General features: G+C 41.7%; 1 protein-coding gene across 3 annotated transcripts in view; it reads right to left on the reverse strand.

The window, feature by feature from the left end:
- The window catches only part of ZC3H12B (zinc finger CCCH-type containing 12B), a 163,801-nt gene that overhangs the window by 10,654 nt on the left and 129,274 nt on the right, over positions 1-23,873 (reverse strand). For all 3 annotated transcript variants that reach the window (XM_073599456.1, XM_073599455.1, XM_073599457.1), the window contains exons 2-5: positions 21,065-21,878; positions 20,149-20,288; positions 18,748-18,982; positions 14,647-14,753 (exon numbers count right to left, since the gene is read on the reverse strand). In XM_073599456.1, the coding sequence (XP_073455557.1) occupies positions 14,647-14,753; positions 18,748-18,982; positions 20,149-20,288; positions 21,065-21,711 (1,129 nt within the window). In that variant the 5' untranslated portion in view covers positions 21,712-21,878. The remainder of the gene's footprint in view (positions 1-14,646; positions 14,754-18,747; positions 18,983-20,148; positions 20,289-21,064; positions 21,879-23,873) is intronic.

Below are 23,873 nucleotides of genomic sequence, written 5' to 3' on the forward strand. Positions count from 1 at the left end.
TATAACACTACAAACTGCAGCCCATCAATACAAGGCAAGACAAACATCCCAGGGAATATAACTACACCAATACCTAGTCAAAAAAACAACAAAATAATTTAAAAGTGTGCAATGCCTTTAAGCATGTTTACATAAAGTTTCAGGGAGCCGCCAAGTCCTGGGATGCTCTCAAAATGGGACAGGTTACTTAACTGGCCAAAAGATGCAGGTGATGTAAACTGACTGACACTAATTGCAGTTTGTTTTATAGAACAGTGTGGGATTTAGGGCCTTTCAGGTAGACTGGAAAGAAGCTGGATGCAGACACATGGATAAAAAACAATCCATACAAACAGCCAGCTTAACACCCTCAAACAAGCCATGTATATACTTCAAGATGTATCAATTCCTTTGCACTTGCCGTGCAATATTAGGTCAACGGCCTCATGTAGCAATAGGCTGTTGGTGAGATCATCTGTTTAGATGACTAACATTACTGGGGCAGGAAGCAAGGTGAAAGCCTCCTCAATGGGGAGACATAGACAGCAATCAAACTTGACAAAATAATTTAACCCTTACCTGAAAAAAAAAAAAAAAAAAAAAAAGATTTTGTACTCATCGTAAAATTTTTTGGAATCCATTGAGGGATTCGGTTAGGTTAAAGTGATGCCTACAGGAGATTGGGACACTGGTAATGACCACTGAAAGCCAGTAACCTATATATAATCCCCTTCTCTGCCCATCATGCCTCAGTTTTGTGAGATAGCAGTACATAGGGCCAATAACACAGAGGGGCAGGACTAGTGTCCTCAATAGACTCGAAGAAAAAGATTTTACAATAAGCATAAAAAATCGTATTTTCGCTAGTAAGACTGAAGAGCCAAAAAAGCAATTAACCAAGATAACATTTAGAAACAAAGACAAAACTGAAATGGATATAGAACAAGAGACCAACAGTTACATCAAAAAAAAAAAAAAAAAAAAAACCTAAAAAGGGAAGCTTGGGCAATAGAATAAAAAAAAAGACTAGCTGGTCAAAAGTGAAGGAGAGAAGGACTAAGCATTATACTCTTAACCTTCGAAGCAGGGTAGGAGTTTCTAGAATGAGGAAAGGGCTGTGCTGCCACATAACCATTCTTGTAATAAATATACAGTTGACATAGCCCTCACAAAATACCATCACAATGGATAGACAAAAGAAAATATTTCCCAAGCCCAGAGGGATCCCATTGAAAGCACTCCAAAAGCCATATGAAGGGGAAAAGTATATCAAGTGAGCAAAACCCATATGCAAAAACGGATAGGCAGAGATGAGAGGACCCACCATACAAAGAAGTGCCCTCAGGGTGACCCAATGGGCATCACCCTATTGATGGGCAGAGACTGAGTATCAACATCTTCTTGATTGAAAGGAATTACCTGGAGGTCTTTGCTTGAGTCTAGACACCCCGACACAGAAAGGGAGCTCAGTGATGGATGAGAACCCCCAAGAGAAGGGAATAGAAAAGCAAATTCTATATACCCAAAACACTCTGAAGAAAGGAGGCACACATTTTTGGACGGATAAAGAGCAGAAGGGGGACCTCTTTAGTGGAGGTCTAACACAAACTCCCTTGGACTTAGGTGAAACAAAAATGCCAGTAGAAGACCCATGTTCTACTTATTTTTTCAGTGCAGGGCAGTGCACATCAGCACAAGACACGGGTTCATATTTATCTGATTGTAATACATTACTTCTATGCTATATGCGCTGGCATTCATTGATCAACACATGCTAGTGCAGCTATGTGAAAAATTATGACTCTGGTACAAAGTATTGCAAACTTATTTACAAATGAAATAAGAGGAATTTTACACTTGCCTATAAATTGCTTATTTTGGGAGTTCAGTACAGGATTGGGCCGAGTATTTACAGACCCTGGGTTATAGGAGCATGCCTTCAGGTGATTGGACACTGGTAAGCTTTTGAGGACAAGGCTCCTGGACCCCTCCCCTATAACCTTAACCCACTGTGTGAGTCTTCAACTTCGTAGCAAGCAATGTAGAGTAACCATGGAATAGAAGGGAGGGTGGCCCATGTCCTGTGCTGTACTCCAAGATATGGAATGTATAGGCAATTCAAAATTCCTCTTACCCAAAACTGTACAGTACACAGGCCAAGTATTCATACACGACCCCAAGCAGTGAATGAAAAGTTTGGGCAATAAGTAGACAAAAAGAACTGTGGCAACAGGCTAAACAACAATGGTCAACAGACTCATCAAAGTGCAGCTCAAAGCTAGAGCCTCAAAAGATTAGAAGTCCACCCAGTAGAACTTTAAAAAGGTATGTAAAGAGTGCCATGTGGTGGCCTTGCAAAGATGGGCTACAGAAACCTAGTGCCGGAATGCCTAGGAAGCACACACTGACTTTGTGGAGTGAGCACATAAAAGCACAGGATGGGATTCATTTTTGAAAGTGAAGGCTCTAGTGATTAGATTTCTTATCCATAGAACGATGGTGGATCTGGAAACAGAAAGCTCCCTTGCGAGGCCCTGAGGACAGGAAAAATAGGGAATCACTTTTCCCGATTAAAGCTGTTGCTTTGAGGCAGACACTTATGGCTCTGATTACGTCCAGGCAATAAAGAACAATTTCCTTTGGGCGATTTGGAGTGGTAGGATAAGGAGAAGGATGGTAGTACTAGGTCTTAATTAAAGTGGAAGACTTCTTTTCTTTTCAGTTCAAAAGGGTGGATTCTGCAGGGCAGAGAGAACCAAGCTGAAATCCCAAGAAAGCACAGGGTGCTGCAAGGGAATCTTGATGGTAGCCACGCCTTGAATAAAGGTTTTGAGAAGGGGGGAGTGAGGCAAGAGGTTTTGGAGAAGACAAGGCCAAAAGCTATACTTTTGGGGTGCTTAAGACCAAAATTCTGGTTAAGACCTGACTGCAAAAAGGCCAGATTGTAAGGCACAGCATAAACTCTGAAACTAAAGTGCCTGTGTTCCCAGCAGGCAAAGAAGGATTTCTAGGTATGATAGTAGAGCTTTCTGGAAGTGACTTTTTTGGCTTTTAGCAAAGCAGAAATTTAGAACAAGCATCGGGTTTTCAGAGGCCCATAGAAACCCATACAGGTTACCAAGAAGGAAAAGAGGGACCAGAGGGGGGCGGAAGGCTAGAAGCCAAAAGAAAAAGAGTCTGAGAGGCATTGGGATTTTTAATCTCAGCACGGTCCATTTGACGGAAGCCGAGAAATTGGTTCTGGACAAGGGACTGAAATTCGTTCCCCCAAAACCCTTAAATAAATTTGGTACATTCATCGATGTACTCAAATTTACGAGGAAATTAAACATACACAGACATTTTCTGAATCAACCCTCCATCCCTACTACAGCTAACCATAGTTCTAATAACATAGAATACATACATTCAGGTTTAACTAACCCTTCCTTATTTAACCCCCCGGGGAATTTGGCCCCGTCTCTTCAAGTGTTTAAAAGTTTAGTCCTACAGGATTTGGACGAACTTTCCAAACCTAAAAGGAAAACTTATATTGACCCCCTAATTAAAACAGGACTTAAAGAACTCTGCAACAGGAAGAATCTTGTCATAAGACCCTCTGATAAAGGCGGGGGTATTGTAGTCCTCAATAAGGAGGACTATGTTGGGGAAATGCTTAGAATTCTCCAGGATCGAGACACATATACCCCCATCAATTATAACCCCACCCATAAATTTAAACGTACTTTGGTGGAGTTGGTTGATGAAGGGTACTCTTTGGGGATTCTAAGTAGAAAGGAGAAAGACTATTTAGTACCCACTGTCCCGCGGATTCCTGTGATTTACTATCTCCCAAAGGTCCATAAGGACCCAGTCAATCCCCCTGGCAGACCCATTGTCAGCGGGATTGACTCGGTCACTTCCAGGATAGGGAGATATGTAGATTTTTACCTCCAACCGTTGGTTAAATTGACTCAGTCTCATCTTAAAGACACCAGAGACGTCATCCAACGCTTGGAGCCAGTTAGGCTCAGAGAGGGCACGTTTCTGGTCACTGCCGATGTAGCTGCCCTATATACGTGCATACCACACTGTCTGGGGTTTGATGCCGTTGAGAAACATCTGTCTAGGAACAATACCCTGCCACTATTACAGCGCAACTTCATCATGCAGCTCCTACGCTTTGCCACTGGCCATAATTACTTTTGGTTTCAGAACCAATTTTACATATAACGAAAGGGTATGGCCATGGGGGCTAAATTTGCCCCGAGTCTGGCCAACCTTTTCATGGCCCAGTGGGAGGAGGATGTCGTCTATGCCTACCAGAGACCAGAATTGGTTCTTTGGGTTAGGTATATAGACGACATCCTCCTCCTATGGCAGGGAAGCCGTGAGTCTTTGGATGAATTCATGAGAGTTCTGAATGCCAATGACCGCGGGATTTCTCTTAGCTACGAGGCCAGCTTGAGCTCCATCCATTTTTTAGATCTTGAAGTTATGGTTGTTGACCAACATCTCGAGTTCAAGACCTATTTCAAGCCCACGGATCGAAACGGGTATATCCCGTCTGATAGTTGCCATCATGCACAGTGGCTACGGTCGGTTCCACGCAGCCAATTCTTACGGCTGCGCCGTAATTGTTCAAAAATATCTGACTACTATGCCCAATCTCATATTCTAAAAGAGAGATTTGTTGCCAAAGGCTATAAGGCGGGAGACCTTGATGCAGAGATCTATAAAGTTTCACAGGTTGATAGGAGCTCTACCCTGGTAGAACGCACCTCCAATATTTCAGATTCTAGAGCCAAATGGTCTTTCTTTACTACATACTCTACTCAACATAAGGAGATAAAGGCCATCTTCAGAAAACACTGGAAAGTCCTTAAAAGTGACCGACTCCTAGGCCCTGAGCTACCCGATAATGCGGGAGTCATTTTTAGAGGTGCTTGTTCCATACAGGGACATATTGCCCCTAATATTATAGACCCTCCAAAGAAAGTTTCTTTCTTCCAACAGAGTCAAGGTTTTTACCAATGTCGCAGATGTAACGTATGTGCACATAATACTTTAATGGGACGTAAAACCGATACTTTTATTTCTACCACCACTTCCCATATCTATCACATGAAAGAGTTTGCTACCTGTGCCACTCAATATGTGGTATATTTGATTCCTTGTCCCTGTAAGAAACAATATGTTGGTAGGACCATTAGAACATTCACCACACGCGTTAATGAACATATTGCAGGTATCAAGGGTGGCAAAGATAAACATACTGTACCCCGACATTACCTACTCCACCATAATAGGGACCCCTCGGGTAGTACGTTTCAGGTGATCGACAAGTTTGTCCCCCACTGGCGGGGGGAGTCACGTATACGAGGGGTCTCTAGGTTAGAAACTTATTGGATACATGAGCTTAGATCTTATTTTCCTTTTGGGCTCAATGTGGAGTGGGATCTGAACTCATTTATCAATCTTTCCTAATTTTCCCATACATTTGTATTGATTTTAATTTGCTCTACATGGTTCACATCTACCCAGGCGATATAAGACTTATTTCTCCTTTTGCCAGCATATAATTATTTTGTTTACTGTATATCATAAATCACGATTTAATATTGATATGGCTTATTTGCCTTTCCCTTCCCCTTCCCCCCCCCCCCCTGTCCTTCCTCTCTTTTTTTGATTAGTATACATACACATGTTTTCACATCTATTTTACTTCATTTTTATATTAGATATTTTTTCTACCAGGGGTTTAGTTCCATCTGTATTTATTATTTGCTAGGCCAACCGGATTGTCCTATTTGGATTGTGTACCATCTTTCCTAATAGATTGATATTTTCGATGTGCATCGGGTCATGTGACAGACCCGAAGAGTCAGGTGACCGCGGTGTTGACACGCCTACATCATTCCTGGCTCTTCCTGATGCCGCGTCGGGGTTGCCCAGCAACCCGTACGCACTGCCCGCACGTGATGGATGTTGTCAACACGTGGGGCGGTCCGGGTTCCACATGACGGCCGCGCGATCACGTGTTGTGTTTTCGCACGCTTTCTGCATCGAGCGTGGTGGGTTGCTGGGCAACCTCCACGTGCGCCCTGTGATACTTCCGGGTCGCGGCGTTAGATGCGGGAGCCCTGTTTTGTTTCAGGACTTCCCAGCATATACACGCCCTGTGTTAAGTGCCAATCACAGGCGATCAGTATGAGACGTCCTGGGATATTGGCTAGAAACTTTCTAATTTCTCTGTCATAAGCATACTAATAGGCTTAGAGGAGGGGGCGGATCAGTGCCAACCAGATGACCCCTACCCCTGGCCAATCAGATTCATTATTGTTCAATGTTTGACAGCCGATTGGTCCTTGAATATGTTTGATGGTTTATTGTATTTTATAAATATCGGCAGTGTTATGAGGGTCCCATATACCCCTGTTGAAGATCGTTTTGATCGAAACGCGTAGGGTGGATATTATTTACCCCATACACTGCTTTTATTCGTGATCACGTTTTAATTTTTGCTCTTTGTACTGCGATTTTTTAGTAATAAAAATACGGAGTTACACTATGTGGAAGTATCCCTTTTTTCTCCACATGTTCTGATACATCGAGGAACTATTGATCTGTGGACACCATCTCTGACCCAGTTCTAGTGGACCAGAAGGGACATCCATAACGGATAGAGGCTCTACCCCTGCCTCCACCATAGAGGCTCTACCCTTGCCTCCATCACCTCATGTTTTTGCCCTTGGAGGCACAAAGCTTTATCGATTCTATGCTTATGGCAATAGAATCCAACCCAGCCGGTAAGCGTATTCCATCTTTTCACTTACCTTGAAGACTTCTGAGTACATCGTTGAGAAGTTGAATGTATTGCCACACGGATCACTTACCTTGATTGTGGACTTTTGTGTTTACAGCAACACGGCATTTTTTTGGGACATTATATGCACGTGCACAGTAATCACTTATACATGTTGATTTAGCGCTACATTTATTTAATATATGGTATTCATTCTTGTCACATGGTTTGTAGCAGCTTATCCACTCACTGTTCATCCTCTTTTTTTTAGGGCAGCGCAATAATTATTCCCTTCCTAGAAATAAGAGACCCCTTTGTCTCTTAAGACCTGGGCTTCAACAGCCAAACCATTAAACCCAGTGACTGAAAAGTAAGATGGAAGAGAGGGCCTCGAGACAGCAAGTCTGCCCTATTGTGAAGAGGCCTGGGGTCATTCTCCTAGCAGTTTGGGTAAGTCTGTGTACCAGATTTGGTCCAAAGAGAATCATCGTCTTCTCCTCTTGCTCTCCCCCCTCCCCCATTGGCGAAACGCGCTGGGGCGGGTCCTGACGATGCGGACGTCAGTTCCGGTCTGCGGAACATCCAGAGTAACCATGGCGGAAGCAATGCTGGCTCTCTGTCCAGCTGTACAGAGTGGCTGCGGCTTCTAATAAGTATTCATGCTGTTAATATGTGGCAATATAGAGCACCAACAAATGGGAGTGGAATATTCTGTTTTAACTTAATAAAGCTTTGGTTTTATGCGAGGAGTCCCCCTCTCTGTTCTTCTCGTTTTGAGTGAAGTTAATCTGGGTCTGAGGGAAAGAAGATAAAGAGACAGTACTATAATGCGCAATCTGACCTGTTGAACAAAGGTCCATCTATTTTGGCGAGTTTAGGCTGTCCAGAGGAGTGGGCATGATTGGTGTGGTGGAATTTGGTCACCATTGTGGAGTGGAGCACTCAAAGATTTTAAGTGGAGCACCTTGTAATAAATTCATATTCATGAACTTATGTTGGAATGGACACTGATATGCACTTTATTTATTGACTGTACAGAAAAAGGTTTTTATTTTATAAACTTTTTATGTATGTTGTATTATATATCAAAGTTATTATATTAGCATTATTGCCTTTCCAGTGTTAATTGCAAAGCGCAGGAAACACTAATGATGTGAATATGCAGTTAGGCATATTGAATGTCTATGGATGCCAGGTATTCCCCTTGTATCCAAGAGGCGATAACCAAACTTGTGGATTCCATGCAAAAGTTTGGAATTTGAAGGCATTTGTTGAGGAATTTTAATTGCAGAATAGGACGAATATCCCTGTTGGGCTTTGGTACCATGAACAGGTTTAATTTGAAACCTTTAAACCTGTCTTGTGGGGAGATACTGGCACAACCACTCCCTGGGACAAGAGATGGTTCAGGGAATTCTGCAAATCTGAGTATCCGTGGAGAGTATTTGGTTGATTTGAGAGAAGAAAGTGGTGACGTTAAGTTTTGAACTTTGTTTTCTACCCCCTTGAAACCACCAAACCCACGGGTCTGCGACATCTGTGACCCAGGGAGGCAGACTATAACAGACATCCCTCACTCTTAAAAGAGTGAAGATGCCCCTTCATTAGGAAGAGGGCCTAGGAGAAGACTTCATGGGCTTTGTGGACCATGTCTTGAGCTGAAAGGAAGGGCTAAACTTTGAAGCGGAGGCCTGGGTAGAACAATTTTGATGCTGTGCATTTTGAAGAGGTAGATGTCCCTGAGAAGGGCAATTTTGAAATCTTCCACTCTGGAAGATAAACCTTTCCTCCTGTGACCTCTTAACATTTTGTCAATTGCCTCCCCAAAAAAGATGTGTGCCTTCAAGGCATATACACAGGAGGAGTCTTTTACAGACAGCTTCAATTGTCCATGCTTTGAGCCACAAAGTTCTTTGCATGTGAATGGAGATTAGGGCCATTCTGGACATTTGTTTCATCACGTTCTTGGGCATCCGCACCAAAAAAGCAGAGAAAAAGGTAATTGCTCAGTTAAGACAAATTCCTAAAATACGGGATCATCTTGGTTTTTCATTGCCCTGGTGCAGTTAGCTGCAGGGCTGGGCCTGCAAAAGTAAAGAGCCTTCAAAAGCTTCTTACGCTTCCTGTCTACAGAATCTTTTAACAAAGGCACATTGGTACAGTGAGGTACCGGAACAGACCACTTTTTAAGTGAACTTTTTCTCCACTGGATTTTTATTATTATTATAATACAGGATTTATGTAGTGCCAACAGTTTTCGCAGCACTTTACATCATGAGGGCAGACAGTACAGTTACAATTCAATACAGGGAGAAATCAGAGGGCCCTGCTCGCTAGAGGTCACAATCTAAAAAGGGAGGGTCAAGTGATACAAAAGGTAATAGCTGTGGGGGATGGGCTGATGGAGAAAATAAAGTTGTTAGATGGGGACAGGATAGGCTTCTCTGAAAAGAAGGGTTTTCAGGAATTGCCTAAAAGCAGGCAGAGTAGGAGATAGTCGGACAGATTGGAGTAGGGAATTCCATAGGACAGGAGGAGAGGTTCGGGAGAAGTCCTGGAGGCGAGCATGGGAGGAGGGGACAAGGGAACTAGAGAGCAGGTGGTCTTGGGAGGAGAAGAGAATGATTTGGTTGGTATTTTGAGACTAGGTTAGTGATGTAGCTGGGGCCAAGTTGTGAATGGCTTTGTAAGAAGTGGTTAGCATTTTGAATTTAATTAGTTGGGAGAGTGGCAGCCAATGGAGGGATAGGCAGAGAGGGGTGGCAGACATTGAATGGTTGGTAAGATGGAGGAACTGGCAGCAGCATTCATATTAGACTGAAGGGGGATAGCCTATGTAAAGGTAAGCCAATGAGGAGGAAGCTGCAGTAGTCGAGGTGATAAATAACCAGGGAGTGGATTAGGAGCTTTGTGGTGTCATTGGTTAGGAAAGGGTGCATTTAGGAAATGTTGCGGAGGTTGAGGCAGCAAGCTTTGGAAAGGGATTGGATGTGGGGTCAAAACTGGATAGAGTTTGGCAAAGATTTTTGGAAGAGTGAAAATCTTTTCTAGAGTGATCCAATCGTCAGATTGCCCATTGTATTTGTTCATGAACGAGGAATGTCTTTTTATGTAGATTTTGCAGGTCCCTTTGTACCTAAAGGGGAATAGCGAGACAGAAGGAGAATTAAGTGTGACAAAGCCGAGGCTCTTGAGCACAACAGCAGTGCGTGTATCAACATTAGCAAGCATGTTGTGTGAAGCTCCAGCTTAAGGCGTATAGAGGGTAAAAATTCAATGCAACCTCCCTTATTGCTGCCTCCGCGTCTTCTTTGTTCCCTTCTATGCCCACATACTGGGATCTGACAGGGGAGCTGGAGAAAGAGCTTGGCGTTTGCAGTCCTGGACAGAGGTGACTGTATTAAAGTGGTTAGTTGTCCAAGCAATTGTGACATAAATGCAGAAAAATCCGCCTTTGTCAAGGTAGGCCGATAGACGTGTGACTAAAATAGAAATAGATGCAGAGATTGGTGTTAATATCAGGTACAATTCCAGCGCAAGGGAAGCATTGCCACTTTGAGGTGGAGTGTTGTGCAGGCCTTCAGCAGAGCGAATGTTATCTTTTGCCTTGTTTCCACCATAGCTACAGGTGAGAGTATTCCCCTGTGGGATACTCACTAAGTAGAGTACAGAATATAAGGTAACAATGTGCAGGAGTATGCAGCAACCCAGCTGTAGATCTTCCTGTAGCAAAGTCCTGGTAGTGAAAGGGTGGGGGTGTCTGAGTAATTAGAAGGGATCTAGAAAGAAGCTGAGGCAAAGTTTGTGACCAGCGGTGTGATACATACTGTTCTTTTACAGTAACAGTCAGAGATACAAATCAAAGTTACCTGTCTACAATGATGGACCATATAAGAAGTCCAGGCTTCGCTCACCACTGTGAGCATATCCCCGTGTTCATCAGGGTCTGTGTTTTATAGGGATGGTCCATGGCCCTGGACCTGTATAGCACCCTACGGCTGACTAAGCTTAGAGTAAGAGAAGAGGTCCATCACCTATCAAAAAACAGAATTCAGAGTAGTGTAAGATTATAGGGGAGTTGCCTAGGGGGCGTGTCCTCACAAGCTTGCCAGTGTCCAATCACCTGAAGACCTGTAATCCAGGGTCTCTGAATATTCAGCCTATGTCCTGTACTGTCCGATTAGACTAAAGTGATTTTTTTTCTTCTCAATTTTGCGCTTTCAAATGTGACGTAAAAAAAAAAAAAAAAAAAAGAAGGTTCAAACCATCAGTATTAAAATAGAAATTAACAATAAAAAATCATCAGGAAAAAGGCTTGAAGTGAGAAGAACAAGTTTTTTGGGTATGTGTAGAGCATTAAGTGTTCTAAACTAGTTAAAAAAGACTGAATGGATACAGCCTTAGGAATAGCCCTATTAAACGGCTGATAAAGCGACAGCTAAAAGAAAAAACAGTCAATTTCAATGATTTAGCCCGACAGCTACCGGAGAAGACATGAATGTTTAAATGCAAGGCAGATGCAGAAGGCGGTGCAGAGGAGATAGAGGACCTGCAGCTTCAAGTCTTATTGTTCAAGTGGGAGGAAGAGTTGGACTGCATACAAGCTACTACCGATGAAGTAGAGGAAGAAAAATTAGATTGTCCTGCTCCTTTGAATGATTTAATACATACATTGAGCCAGGAATGACCTCTGATCATCAGCGGAGTTTCTAATGAAAGCTCCAACAGCAGGTCAGAAGAGGTGACAACCCTGGAAAGACAACTGAGTCAGATGTTCCTTGGACATATTAATGGCACCCCAGGAATGTATCCAAAGTACTGTTTCTTGCCCATGTTATTAGACACCTGTGCCATGCAAGAAACAAGCCTAAATGCTCAAATCCAGACATTTGCTCCACATGTCCAGTGAAATTAGATCCTACTCTTTGAACATCAGGGTCATTTTTAAAAAAGCACTTAGCTCAAAGAGATACATTTTTGAAAATTAAAATCACTGCCAACACAGGATGCAAAGTCATTCCAGCTAAATCAGAGTGGGAATCCAACTGTCTGTAAGGGTCCTTTCACACTGGGGCGGTTTGCAGGCGCTATTGCGCTAATAATAGCGCCTGCAAACTGACCCGAAAGTGCCGCTGCTTTAATTCCAGTGTGAAAGCCCCGAGGGCTTTCACACTGGAGCGGTGCGCTAGCAGGACGGGAAAAAAAGTCATGCTAGCAGCATCTTCGGAGCAGTGAAGGAGCGGAATATATACTGCTCCTGCCCATTGAAATCAATGGGACGGTGCGGCTATACCGCTGGCAAAGCGCCTCTGCAGAGGCGCTTTGAGGTGGTTTTAACCCTTTCTCGGCCACTAGCAGGGGGGGGTAAAACCCCCCTGCTAGCAACCGAATACCGAAGGTAAAGCGCCGCTTACAATAGCGGCGCTTTACCACCGACAACGCCTCCGCCCCAGTGTGAAAGGGCCCATAGTGAAATCCCAAAATGTGAGCACATCTGTTTGGTAGTATGTCTGTTAAAGTGGAATACTAGAGCATCTATGGTGAGAAAAGACACTTCCAAGAAGGAAAAGCTCCATAAGGTTCTCTTGAGGTGGCCCGGATGCTATAGGGCAGTGATGGCGAACACTGGCACCCCAGATGTTTTGGAACTACATTTCCCATGATGCTCAACTACACTGCAGAGTGCATGAGCATCATGGGAAATGTAGTTCCGAAACATCTGGGGTGCCAAGGTTCGCCATCACTGCTATAGGGAGTCCCCAGTCCTCAGAGAAATTACTTAAACAGTGGGTATAATGAAAAAGTCTTTGCAGCTGTGGGAGCTTTAATCACTTCAGCTCTGGAAGATTTACCCCCTTCATGACCAGGCCATTTTTTGCAATACTGCACCATGTTATTTTAACTGACAGTTGCGTGGTCGTGTAACCCTGAACCCAAATAAAATGTATGTCCTTTTTTTTCCCTCACAAATAGAGCTTTCTTTTGGTGATATTTGATAGCCTCTGCATTTTTTAAAATATAAACAAAAAAAGTCAATTTTGAAAAAAAAACCCAAAAAACTATTTTTTACTTTCTGCTATAAAACATATCCAATAAAAAAAAAATCAATTTAGGCCAATATGTATTCTGCTACATATTTTTGGTAAAAAACCTCAATACGTGTATACTGATTGGTTTGCGCAAAAGTTATCTAAAAACTAATATGGAATTTTTATTTATTTATTTTTACTAATAATGGGCCTAATGGTGGGTGGCCACTTATAGCGGAACTGCGATATTGAGATGGACAAATCGTACACTGCCACGACACTTTTTTGGGGACCAGTGATACTAATACAGTGGTCAGTGCTAAAAATATGCACTGTTACTGTACCAATGACACTGGCTGGGAAGGGGTTAACATCAAGGGGCGATCAAAGGGTTAAATGTGTGCCTAGCTAGTGATTTTGTGTACTGTGGGAGGTGCTTTTACTAAGGGAAGGCATGGATCGGTATTATCTCTGCTTTGCAGGAATACAGGATCCATGCCTTCCCTACTCACAGAACGGCAATCCGCCTTGTTTACATAGGCAGACTGCTGTTCTGCCTGTGTACCAAATGATCGGCTGGTGCCGGCGGACATAGAGTCCATGGCTCCTGCTGTGCATAACCACAGCGAGAGCGACCCACCAGAAGCGTGCACTTGCGCCTGATACCCGGAAGTGCAGGATCACGTATATATACACACGTGATCCTGCGCACAGAGGCCATCTTGTAGCAGTAAAACTGCTATAGGGCTGTCGGCAAGTGCTTAATAAGCCCTAGGCCTGAAATAACAAGTTGATCTTCCAAAAACAAGGTAGCACATACTGCATCAATTAGGTTAAAACCTTTTGTACACTAGTCATCTGCAGGTGGCACAAAAACAGCCTCTCTAGGGGTAGACTGTGAGGATTCTAAAATGGGATCAGAAAAGGTTAAGAAAGGCCTCTGGCACGGATTGAGGTGAACACCCAGAAATGTCAGGGCTAGACTTTATCAAGGATGGTGCAGGGGCATGCTTAGAGCCTCTGCAAGCAAAAGGTCAGACAAAAAGTAGACACAGCAGTCCCTGTTTACATGGGGAAGGCTTCAACCTCGTCCCATGGAACTCAAGAAGCTTCCAAAGAGGATGCCCCTATAAAAATAGGGGGCTCAGGTTCTATATTGCAGGCGTCTGTTCCTTCCAGGGATACTGGATAAACACCAAAAGAACCAGAAGAGGAGTATAGGTTGGGGTTACCCATTCCAGCGGGACTGCCCCCTATGCTAATGAGGGTTGCAGGTGGATGGAGGTGATAAAGTCACTGTAGTTAGACAGTGGAACGAGATTGGATAAATCTACATGGTGCTTCATGAGCAGCAGCAGGCTGGAGCTTCCTCCAAGCTGAACACCAGGAGAAAGAGCAGAGCTTGCACAACACTCCACTTAGCTGATGACACTGGTGCCCAATTGCTCCAGCCTCAACCAAGTTTATGGTGGCAGGAATTTAAAAATGGTTCTATAACGATACCAACTGTGAGGCAAGCTCATGATGATTCAACCCGACCAGCCTCACTCACATTAGTATTCAGAGACTGGGTCACACCAGAAGCTGTGCCATTGCTCAGGCCCCAGAAAGTACTGGCTTACAAAGTCACTGAGGTCTGGAAAGCACCACAATGCAGAGCTGGGGGCTCCAAGGTCACATTCCAGGCTAGCAATTGTATGGAAATTTTTTGGATGAAATCCAACTTTAAAACTCTTGGAACATCTAACTCCTATATAAACTGCATGCATGGTCTTAAATATGAGAAATCATAAACTCATGCTGTAAGAAAACTCACACCACACCCACACTATACAGTTAGCATTGTCTGCTTACCATAGGGACATGGTTGCTTCTTATGCTCAGGAACAACAGGCTTTTTACGCCAGAAGTTTTCTAGACTGGGGCCATGCCTTCCTAGTGGGTCATCTGGAGGCATAAACCTGGATATACAATGGAAAAAGATCACATAATTTAAATTAGATTTTAGAGAAGCCATCAATGCAAAATTCTATGGTATGCTTTGTAATGTGTAATTATTTAAAGGAGGAACCAAACACAGCCCGACACACGGTGATGTGAAAAAAATGTAGTCATTAACCACTTCAGCCCTGGAAGATTTTACGCCCTTCCTGACCAGAGCACTTTTTACAATTTGGCATTGCGTCGCTTTAACTGACAATTGCGCGGTCATTTGACGCTGTACCCAAATGAAATTTGCGTCCTTTTTCCCCACAAATAGGAGGTTTCTTTTGGTGGTATTCGATCACCTCGTCGGTTTTTATTTTTTGCGCTATAAACAAAAAAATGAGCAACAATAAAAAAAAAAAAATTAATATATATATATATATATATATATATATATATATATATATATATATATATATATATATATATAATTTTTTTTTTTTTTTTTTTAACTTTTTGCTATAATAAATAGCCCCCAAATTAAAAAAAAAAAAAACACAAATTTCTTCATCAGTTTAGGCCAATATATATTCTCCTACATATTATTGGTAAAACATAAAATCACAATAAGCATATATTGATTGGTTTACGCAGAAGTTATACTGTCTACAAACTATGGGAAAGATTTATGGCATTTTTATTTATTTATTTTTTTTAACTAGTAATGATCTGCCATTTTTAGTGGTACTGCGACGGACAGATTGGAGACTTTTGACACTTTTTGGGGACCATTGGCATTTATACAACGATCAGTGCTAAAAAAATGCACTGATTACTGTGTAAATGTCACTGGCAGGGAAGGGATTAACACTAGGGGGGCGATCAAGGGGTTAATTGCGTGTTCCCTCAGCGTGTTCTAATTGTGGGGGGATAGGATTCACTAGGAGAGGAGACAAAGTTTTTCCTACTTAGTAGGAACAAATGATATGGCTCCTCTTTCCTGACAGCACAGGGATTTGTGCCGTGCAGCAGGCGTGCGCGCCCTTTGGTGGGCGCTAAAGGAATGGACGTACCCATGTGGGATTTCAGCCAGGGAAGCCATTCTGCGGCAGTATATCTGCGTGAGCTGATCGGGAACCGGTTAATAGAGAGGTTCAGGTTTTGTTTTTCATACTGAAGGTGAGCCAGACACACGATAAGATATTAGAATTACCAACAATAAAAATTAGATTTTTTGTTTACCTGTAAAATTATTTTCTTGGAGTACATCATGGGACACAGAGCAACTTCATACTTATTACAATAGGGTTATGCTGCCACCTTCAGGTAAATGAACCGTGCCAAAAAAAAAAAAAGATCGGAAGTCCCTCCCTGGAATAACCCTTCCCAGTTAGGCAAGGCTTAGGTTTTTGTAGCAAGCCATAAGCCACAAAAAGATGAGGGGTGGGATCTCTGTGTACTGGGATGTCTTCCAAGAAAAGGATTTTACAGGTAAACCAAAATATCCCATTTTCTTTATCGCACATCATGAGAAACAGAGCATTTTCATATCCATAACGATAGGGAGAACTAAACCAAAACCGGTTAGCACCTCACGTGCAGCCTGCAAAACATTCCGACCAAAAGGTAGCGTCTGCCAACATCCTGAGAAATAAGCTGAAAGAGCCAAGGAGAAATGGTAGGCTTGAAAGCTGGTTGACACTTCCTTTGGCCTTCAGCAAGCACAAAAAGGGAATCTGATGAATTGCACCAGTCAGCTTTAGGTAAGACCTGACAGCATGAACCACAACCAAAAAGTGTGAAGTCACTCAATATCTGTGGCTTAAAACAGAACGGGGGGAGGGGGCCTGACAGTACTGGAATAAAGTACATTCCTGCTGCAAGCCTTGCTGCTCTCACGTGAGGAACCAAGATGCCCATGGTCTGGCGGGAATGCAGTGGTCGGAGGGACACTCTCTGACTCCTGCATTTGGCACCCCGAGACTCCCGGCCTGGAGGGGGGCTGGGGGCTACATAAGCTTAGCATGATAAATAGCAATGAAAGTGTGCAATTAATTAGAACCAACCATATGGCCTCTTAAAATGAATTACCCTTCCAAGTGGACAAATTACCTCTCCTATAACCTACCCACCACACAGGAAATAAAAGGAAGATAATCAAACTATTAAAAAACCTGACAGAAATCCTAACCCTTTCCAACCTTATCAAGTTAACAAAAACATTTCAACTGAAGTTCCATTTTATTTGAACTCCAAATTGTTGTTACATTTTTCTGTGCATTATCTTTACTGTCTTACTGAACAAGTCAGAAAGATATTTGCACAAGTGAACTTCAATCAGCGCAGCAAAAAAAAAAAAAAAAAATTGAATAATGTATAAAATTAATAAAATTAGTTGCAAGCTAAACACCGACAGTGATTTCACTGTGCCCTCAAATGCACATATAGCAATATTAGCGTAGCGCAACAATATATAACAATAATTAAATACATAAAGTTTGTGTCAAATAATAAAAGTCAATATTCAATCTTCCATCACCATTGTAAATTAAGTACCATAAATCTTCAGCAATATAATAAAATAAGTACTGTAGTGCCAAACGTGCCTCCACCACCAGTAACATGAAGCCACTCACCTCCCAATTTGACCTTCAAAAAGTGCTAATTCTCCTCCAGGTGAAATGTCAGGACAGGTTCTGACCATCCAACGCCTCCAAACTGTCAGCACCACTCTCAATCATAAAGGACTCGTTTTTCAGTTGCGGTTGTAGGGAATTTTTACACTCACAACTGAAAATGAGTCCTATATGATTGAGAGCACTGCCAACAGTTTGGAGGAGTTGGATGGTCATAACCCGTCCTGACATTTAATCTTGAAAGGGATTTAGTGCCTTTTGATATTTTTTAGGTCAAATTGGAAGGTGAGCAGCTTCATGTTACTGTGGAGGCACGTTTGGCACTACTTGTTTTATTATATTTCTGAAGATTTACAGCACTTTAATCACAATGGTAATGGAAACGGAATATGGACTTTTATTATTTATTGACACAAACTTTATGTATTTGATTATTGTGACACAGGTGCATCTCAAAAAAGGAGAAGATCAAAAAGTTAATTTCAATAATTCAATTCAAAAAGTGAAACTCATATTATATAGGATTGATTACACACAGAGTGATATTTCAAACATTTTTCTTTTAAATTTTGATGATTATGGCTTACAGCTACTGAAAATCCAAAATTCAGTATCTCAGAAAATTAGATTATTACACAAGACCAAAAAAATTAATAAAAAAGAAAGGATTTTTAACACATAAATGATGGCTTACTGAAAAGTGGGTCTTGTGTCTCCTCTTCCTCTTGACAATACCCCACTGATTGAACCTTTACAGGTGTTTTGAGTTTATTAGCTGCTTAGAGTGTGACACTACGAGTCTACAACATTGTCACAATATTCAAATTTCTGACATACTGAATTTTTGGTTTTCACTAGCTGTAAGCCATAATCATCAAAATTAAAAGAAAGAAATGCTTGAAATATAATGAATCTATAATGAATCTATACAATATAGGAGTTTAGCTTTTTGAATTACCAAAATAAAATTAATGTTTTGCTGATATTCAAATTTTTTGAGATGCACCTGTATAGCGCTGCGCTACACTAATATTGCTATATGTTCATAAAATCAGGCAGATACTTTGGCCACTGGCAATATTGAAAGAATTACCCCAAAATGCATCAGAATCTCTGTATTTGCATCTATTTTACATGAACATATAACGCAACTGGACTGAGCTGCATTCTATCAGTTCATTAAGACGTTGAATTCCCATCCCCTTTATGCCAAGCTAAAACTTTAGCAGGCAGCTCAGAAAAAATAATAATGATTTTAATAACAGTTACTGCCAGCTCTGTTATTTTCTTATTTGTTTTTTTCCTGTATGGTATAGAAAAGCAATTAAAATTACAGACTTCTGAGATCATGGATACAGGCCAATGGCAATAATGCAGAACAGAAGACCCTTACTTGTCATTGACAAATGAATACATAAGGAGCCTCTCTTCAATGAACTTCTTCCACTCAGGCTTCTCATTTTGGAGGTCTCGGTAGTTATCATTAGATACAATGATGCCATCAGAATCAAAGGCCAGCTTGACAATGAAACGATCATCATAGCAAACCACTCTGCGACCCTGCACCCGGCGGGATGGCGTAAACACAAGAATTTTCTCCTTCTCGAGCTTTCGAAGAACCTCCTGGTCTGTTATGGGTGACCCAAGAGTTAAGAAAGAAAAGTTCATAATGTATAATTTCATTATTTATATGCAATACACTGCTCATTTTATCTCCACACAATCATATTTTTACCCTTTTGAACCTAAAGCGCACCTGTGATTTGCCCACAGCACAGCAACAGGTTCATTTTCGTAACAGCCTCACTAGCAGCTTTTATTTAACTTCCATTTGTGCCCCTGCCACTGTGTTTGGCCACTGAAACCAAAGAAAAATATCATAACTTTCTGGTATTGGGAGGGACTTTTTCTCTTCTATATCACAGTGTTTGGCAATTTGCCACTTGAGCTAACACCACCGGCACATTTTTGGAACAAACAAAGCAACACAGAATGGAAGGAATGGGTGCGCCATTAAAGTGAACCTTTTGCTCTACCTTGCATGCCAAAAGCACAGATTTACTTTACCTTACTTGTATTCATTTTGTTCTCAGCTATAAATCTAAATGATTTACATTTTTCTAGGAACTGTCTGAGCATACTTAATCCTAAATTATGCGTACTGAACCATTGCAAGTGTTACTTTGTGCAACATATTCTGAGAAAGAAAGCATCAAGTTCATGAAATACGGTACACCACTTTCAGATCATGGTCCTTCATATCTACAAAATCGTGATGAAGTTACACCCTGCCAGCTTCCTCTTTGTGATCCATTATTGTCATCTACTTGTACATTTTTTTGTTTTCCTATTTATAAAGACAATTTGTCAAGTCCAGCTATATTCGTCAGAATCTGGTTTGGGCTGGTATTTTAAACTTTGAATGCTCTCTAACTATTATATTCTGACCCTTACGGACATGCATTCCTCCTTGAAAAGCTAGGAATATCCCAGTGAAGCGTATGCACAAGTCTTACAGGGCTGTATTTTTTTCCTTTATCATATGCTAATATTTCAGTGATGTTTGATAAGTAAATGTTAAATATCTTATTGCTCATAAGAGATTTTGGAAATGCTAAAGTTGAGGACTCAAACTAGCAAGTCAGCTATATGATTTTTCCAATTGCTCATAATTCAGTGAATTAACATTTATTATAGATTTGTCATTTTAACACAAACATTAGGGAATACACAAGAAGCGTCAAAGTATTATAATGGTTAGTAACTTATCCCAAATGCAGAAAAAAAAATGTACCTGTAATGGGGGCATCAGGTCGAGACTGCTCCTTTCTCCAAGCTGGTACAAAGACAGTGATGTCTTTGTGGCCTTTCTCCAGAAACCATTCCACAGCCAGCTGTATTCCTCGGCATGAGAAGACCTCTTTATTGCCATGGCTAAATGATGACAGATAGAAGATTAAAAAAAAAAAAAAAAGACACATTCAAGACACAAACATGCTCCTCTCCTTCACTCAGTGACATCAGCATCTCTGCTTTATAGGAATAGAGGTTGTCAGGTACAATCCCATCTACTACATCTGTTAAAGTGAACCTGTGGACTTGGTAAGCCAGATAAACCAGCCGCAACTTTATAAACAATCAAATCCAGGTAGTTGCATGCTAGCTTCATTCATTTGTAGAGCGCCCCAGTGCTGCACAAAGGCCGTCCACTATAACACACACGACAATAAGAGCTTTATTCGTTCCCCTATTCCTCTACCTGCCAACTTCTACACCCAATCCCCCATATTTACCATATCTCCATATAGTGGATTCAAGATAATTTTTCAGTCATATACATTGGAGACAAGCAAACACACTCAAAAAGCATTCCTGAATTAAACTTTTCATCACCTTTTTGAAATGTATTTACGTACCGAAAATGCTTATATACTTTATAGGTCTATGTACTTAATTGATGTAGACACCTTTTGCTACCCATGTCTTCCTGTAAAAACTCTCAATAAAACCTGAATTACGAAAATATACGCATTTGAATGTCCACCTAGTCAGCAGCATATTGACTGCATGGAGTCACTGAGGGCACCCTCTAGTGGCTAATCAACAAATCTCTACTAAAATAAAATAAACTTCATTACAAGCCAGACAAAATATTGGTGGAATGATTAAATATCAGAAATAATCTACTTGCAGAAAGTAAGTATACCAACCTCATTGCTACATTACTTCCATCAATGACGATTGGTCTAAGGTTATCTGAACTGTCAACAACTTCATCTTCTAAAGACAGTTCAGGACTTGTTATCTCTTTGGTGCAAGGGCCTCTAGGTACAAGATTGCTACTCAAATTGCCTCCACTAGTCTGTGCTTCCGACTCTCCCTTATTGCCTAGCCTCACCAGCTCTGCCAGAACATCATTAATAAGAGCATCTGCCCCCAACTTGTTGAGGACAGCTTGGATTTGTTCTCCACCGTAGCCCAACTTTAGGGCAAAGTCCATTTTTGCTTGATATTCTCTGTCTAGGCTGCTCTTTGCATCATCTGACTTGGTTAGTTGTTCAAGGGGAACTTGAATACTGCCCTGAGAGAAGCTGGGACGGTCCAGACAGGGGGATCTGCAGAGTTGTCTGTGTGGCTTGCTGGAAATGTCCATGCCTTGAAAAAGGGTACTAACATAGCTGCCGAGGGCACTTTTTCCTCCCTGCTGTTCTGCTTCACTTTCAGAGCTGGTCCATTCATCAGATTCTCCACTGCAGTCTCCCATCTCGTATTCCATCTCAATTGTAGCCGCCCGCTCTTCTTTGGACGGCCTTGTCTTTTCCATTTCCAGTTTTCTGACCATGGACCAGGCCGTCATCACGTTTACCAGATGGCCAGAGATCACAAGGCTCCCCTTTTGCTTTGTTAATACAACCAGTTATGTGGATTTGAGGGCATTTTCAAGCAAGGGCAAGATTCTTTCCATTTTTGAAAACCAAACTCTTGCAGGGTATGTTCTGGGATGCCAACAGATAAAATGTATTCCTGAAAAAAAAAAAAAAAAATGAAAAGCCTTTATCAAAATGATTTTGAAATAATCCTTATGTAACTTGAAATGATCAACATACAGATTTCTTATGAATGATGGTCAACTCCAATTTTTAAAGGGAACATTTCTGAATAGAAATATGTAAACAGATTGCTTGATTTTAAATTGAAATATAACTGAAACATGCGCTGTCTTTACTAGAGTTACCCTGGCCTTTACCTTACCTTTCCCTCTTCTCAACAGCATATGCTGACTTTTTTTTTGCAACCCCCTCCCCCCACTTCAGCTTAGTCACCAGTTGCAAGGTAAAATACCCAGAACTTCTGAATTTTGGCCAACATGTTACTTGCACTGGTTACACAGCCTTCTGCACAGTTCGACAATTCAGCCTGGAGGTTCCACTGGGCTTTTTGCTCCAATCCTAGTGGACAAGTGATAAAAAGGGTAATATAAGCTGCTGGGGGGGGGGGGGGGCACAGAAAAGGGTCACAACTTATAAAGGACTGACCCAGAACAGGCACGTTGTGGTGAAGCCAAAACTTCTGCTCTGATAAGTCCTCACTGAAAAGGGAATGAAAAATAATGATGACAACTTCAGAGCTTCCACCATTAACCATACTGGCGTTTAGCGGCTTCCAATTTTTTTTCCATAACAGGTTCCCTTTAAAGCCTAACCCATTGCAGGTCTTAAAAAAAAGATGTTCTTGCTCAAGCAGATAAAGAATATATACTGCTAGTTTTCTATCGGCCAATTTCTTTAATGAAAAAAATCCCCCCTTTTCCTCACTAGTCTGCTCAATACACACAGCTTTGGCCATCCCCCTCCACTGGCTGCAGCATCCTGTGCAGTCTACAGCCCGGTCAGTAAGAATCTAGAACCAAGAACCCCCTGCCTGCGCATTAACATCCCATAGACTTAAAAAGGTCATACCTGTATAGCAGGAGCACCATCCAATTCAAATCTATGGGATGTCAATGTGTAGGTAGCCAAGTGTTGTATTTTATGGACACCAGCTTCTCTTTAAATCCAGCCTCCCACAGGGCTATCATGGGTCTGCCAGACACAAACTGAATGGGCATGTATGTAAAAAAAAAAAAAACCTGACTTCTCTCTCATTCAGCTCCAATTCAGCATACTATCTGCTCACGGGCCCTGCTCCATGTGAAAAAACTCTAAGGAAGAATAACGTATATGCAAAACACTAGGGTGGTCTAACTTCTAAACTGAACATTCACTTGTCCACTCATTTCTTGGAATACATTGTTTGAAATAAAGAGCAACATTTCAGATGAACGGTTATTTTTTATTAATTTTTTTTTTTTTTAAGTAACGACAAAGAGATGGAAATGAGAACCCTGTCTACACAACAAAAATTCCCCAAGCAAAAACTGGTCTAACAACTTGTTGAGAATTTCCCTTTTTTTGCTATTCCAAAACGTACTAGAAAACAAAGTTAGTTACCTGGTAACTCATTTTCCAGGAATCTTCCAGGACAGCACGAGTGTTATTTCCCCTTCCAAAACAGGAAACACAAGGCTCACAGACAATATTACGACAAGCATAGACTCAATGCCTCAGTAATATTTAAAAAATGAAAAGCAAATAGTGGATCATACTTTTAATTTTAAAGCCCTAAGCAAATAATTGCATGGATTTTCCTGCTGTCATGGAAGATTTCTGTAAATTGAGTTACCAGGCAACCAGCTCTGTTTTCCCCCCATCACCTTCTAGGACAGCATGAGAGATGAGCAAGAAAATACCCTACTAGGTCTTAAAGCGGAGTTCCACACAAAAATGGAACTTCCGCTTTTCTGAACCCTTCCCCCCTCCGGTGTCACATTTGCCACCTTTCAGGGGGGAGGGGGGTACAGATACCTGTCTAAAACGTTCCCACGAGCCGTCGTAGCTACACGTCGGCTCCTTTAAGCGGGATAGCAAGCGCGCGCTGCACTGCGGGGGTGCTGATGCTTATAATGAGAGCAGGTCATGA

The sequence above is a fragment of the Aquarana catesbeiana genome, linkage group LG09 (assembly GCF_042186555.1).
Source record: "Aquarana catesbeiana isolate 2022-GZ linkage group LG09, ASM4218655v1, whole genome shotgun sequence".
In the NCBI taxonomy this organism is placed as follows: domain Eukaryota; kingdom Metazoa; phylum Chordata; class Amphibia; order Anura; family Ranidae; genus Aquarana; species Aquarana catesbeiana.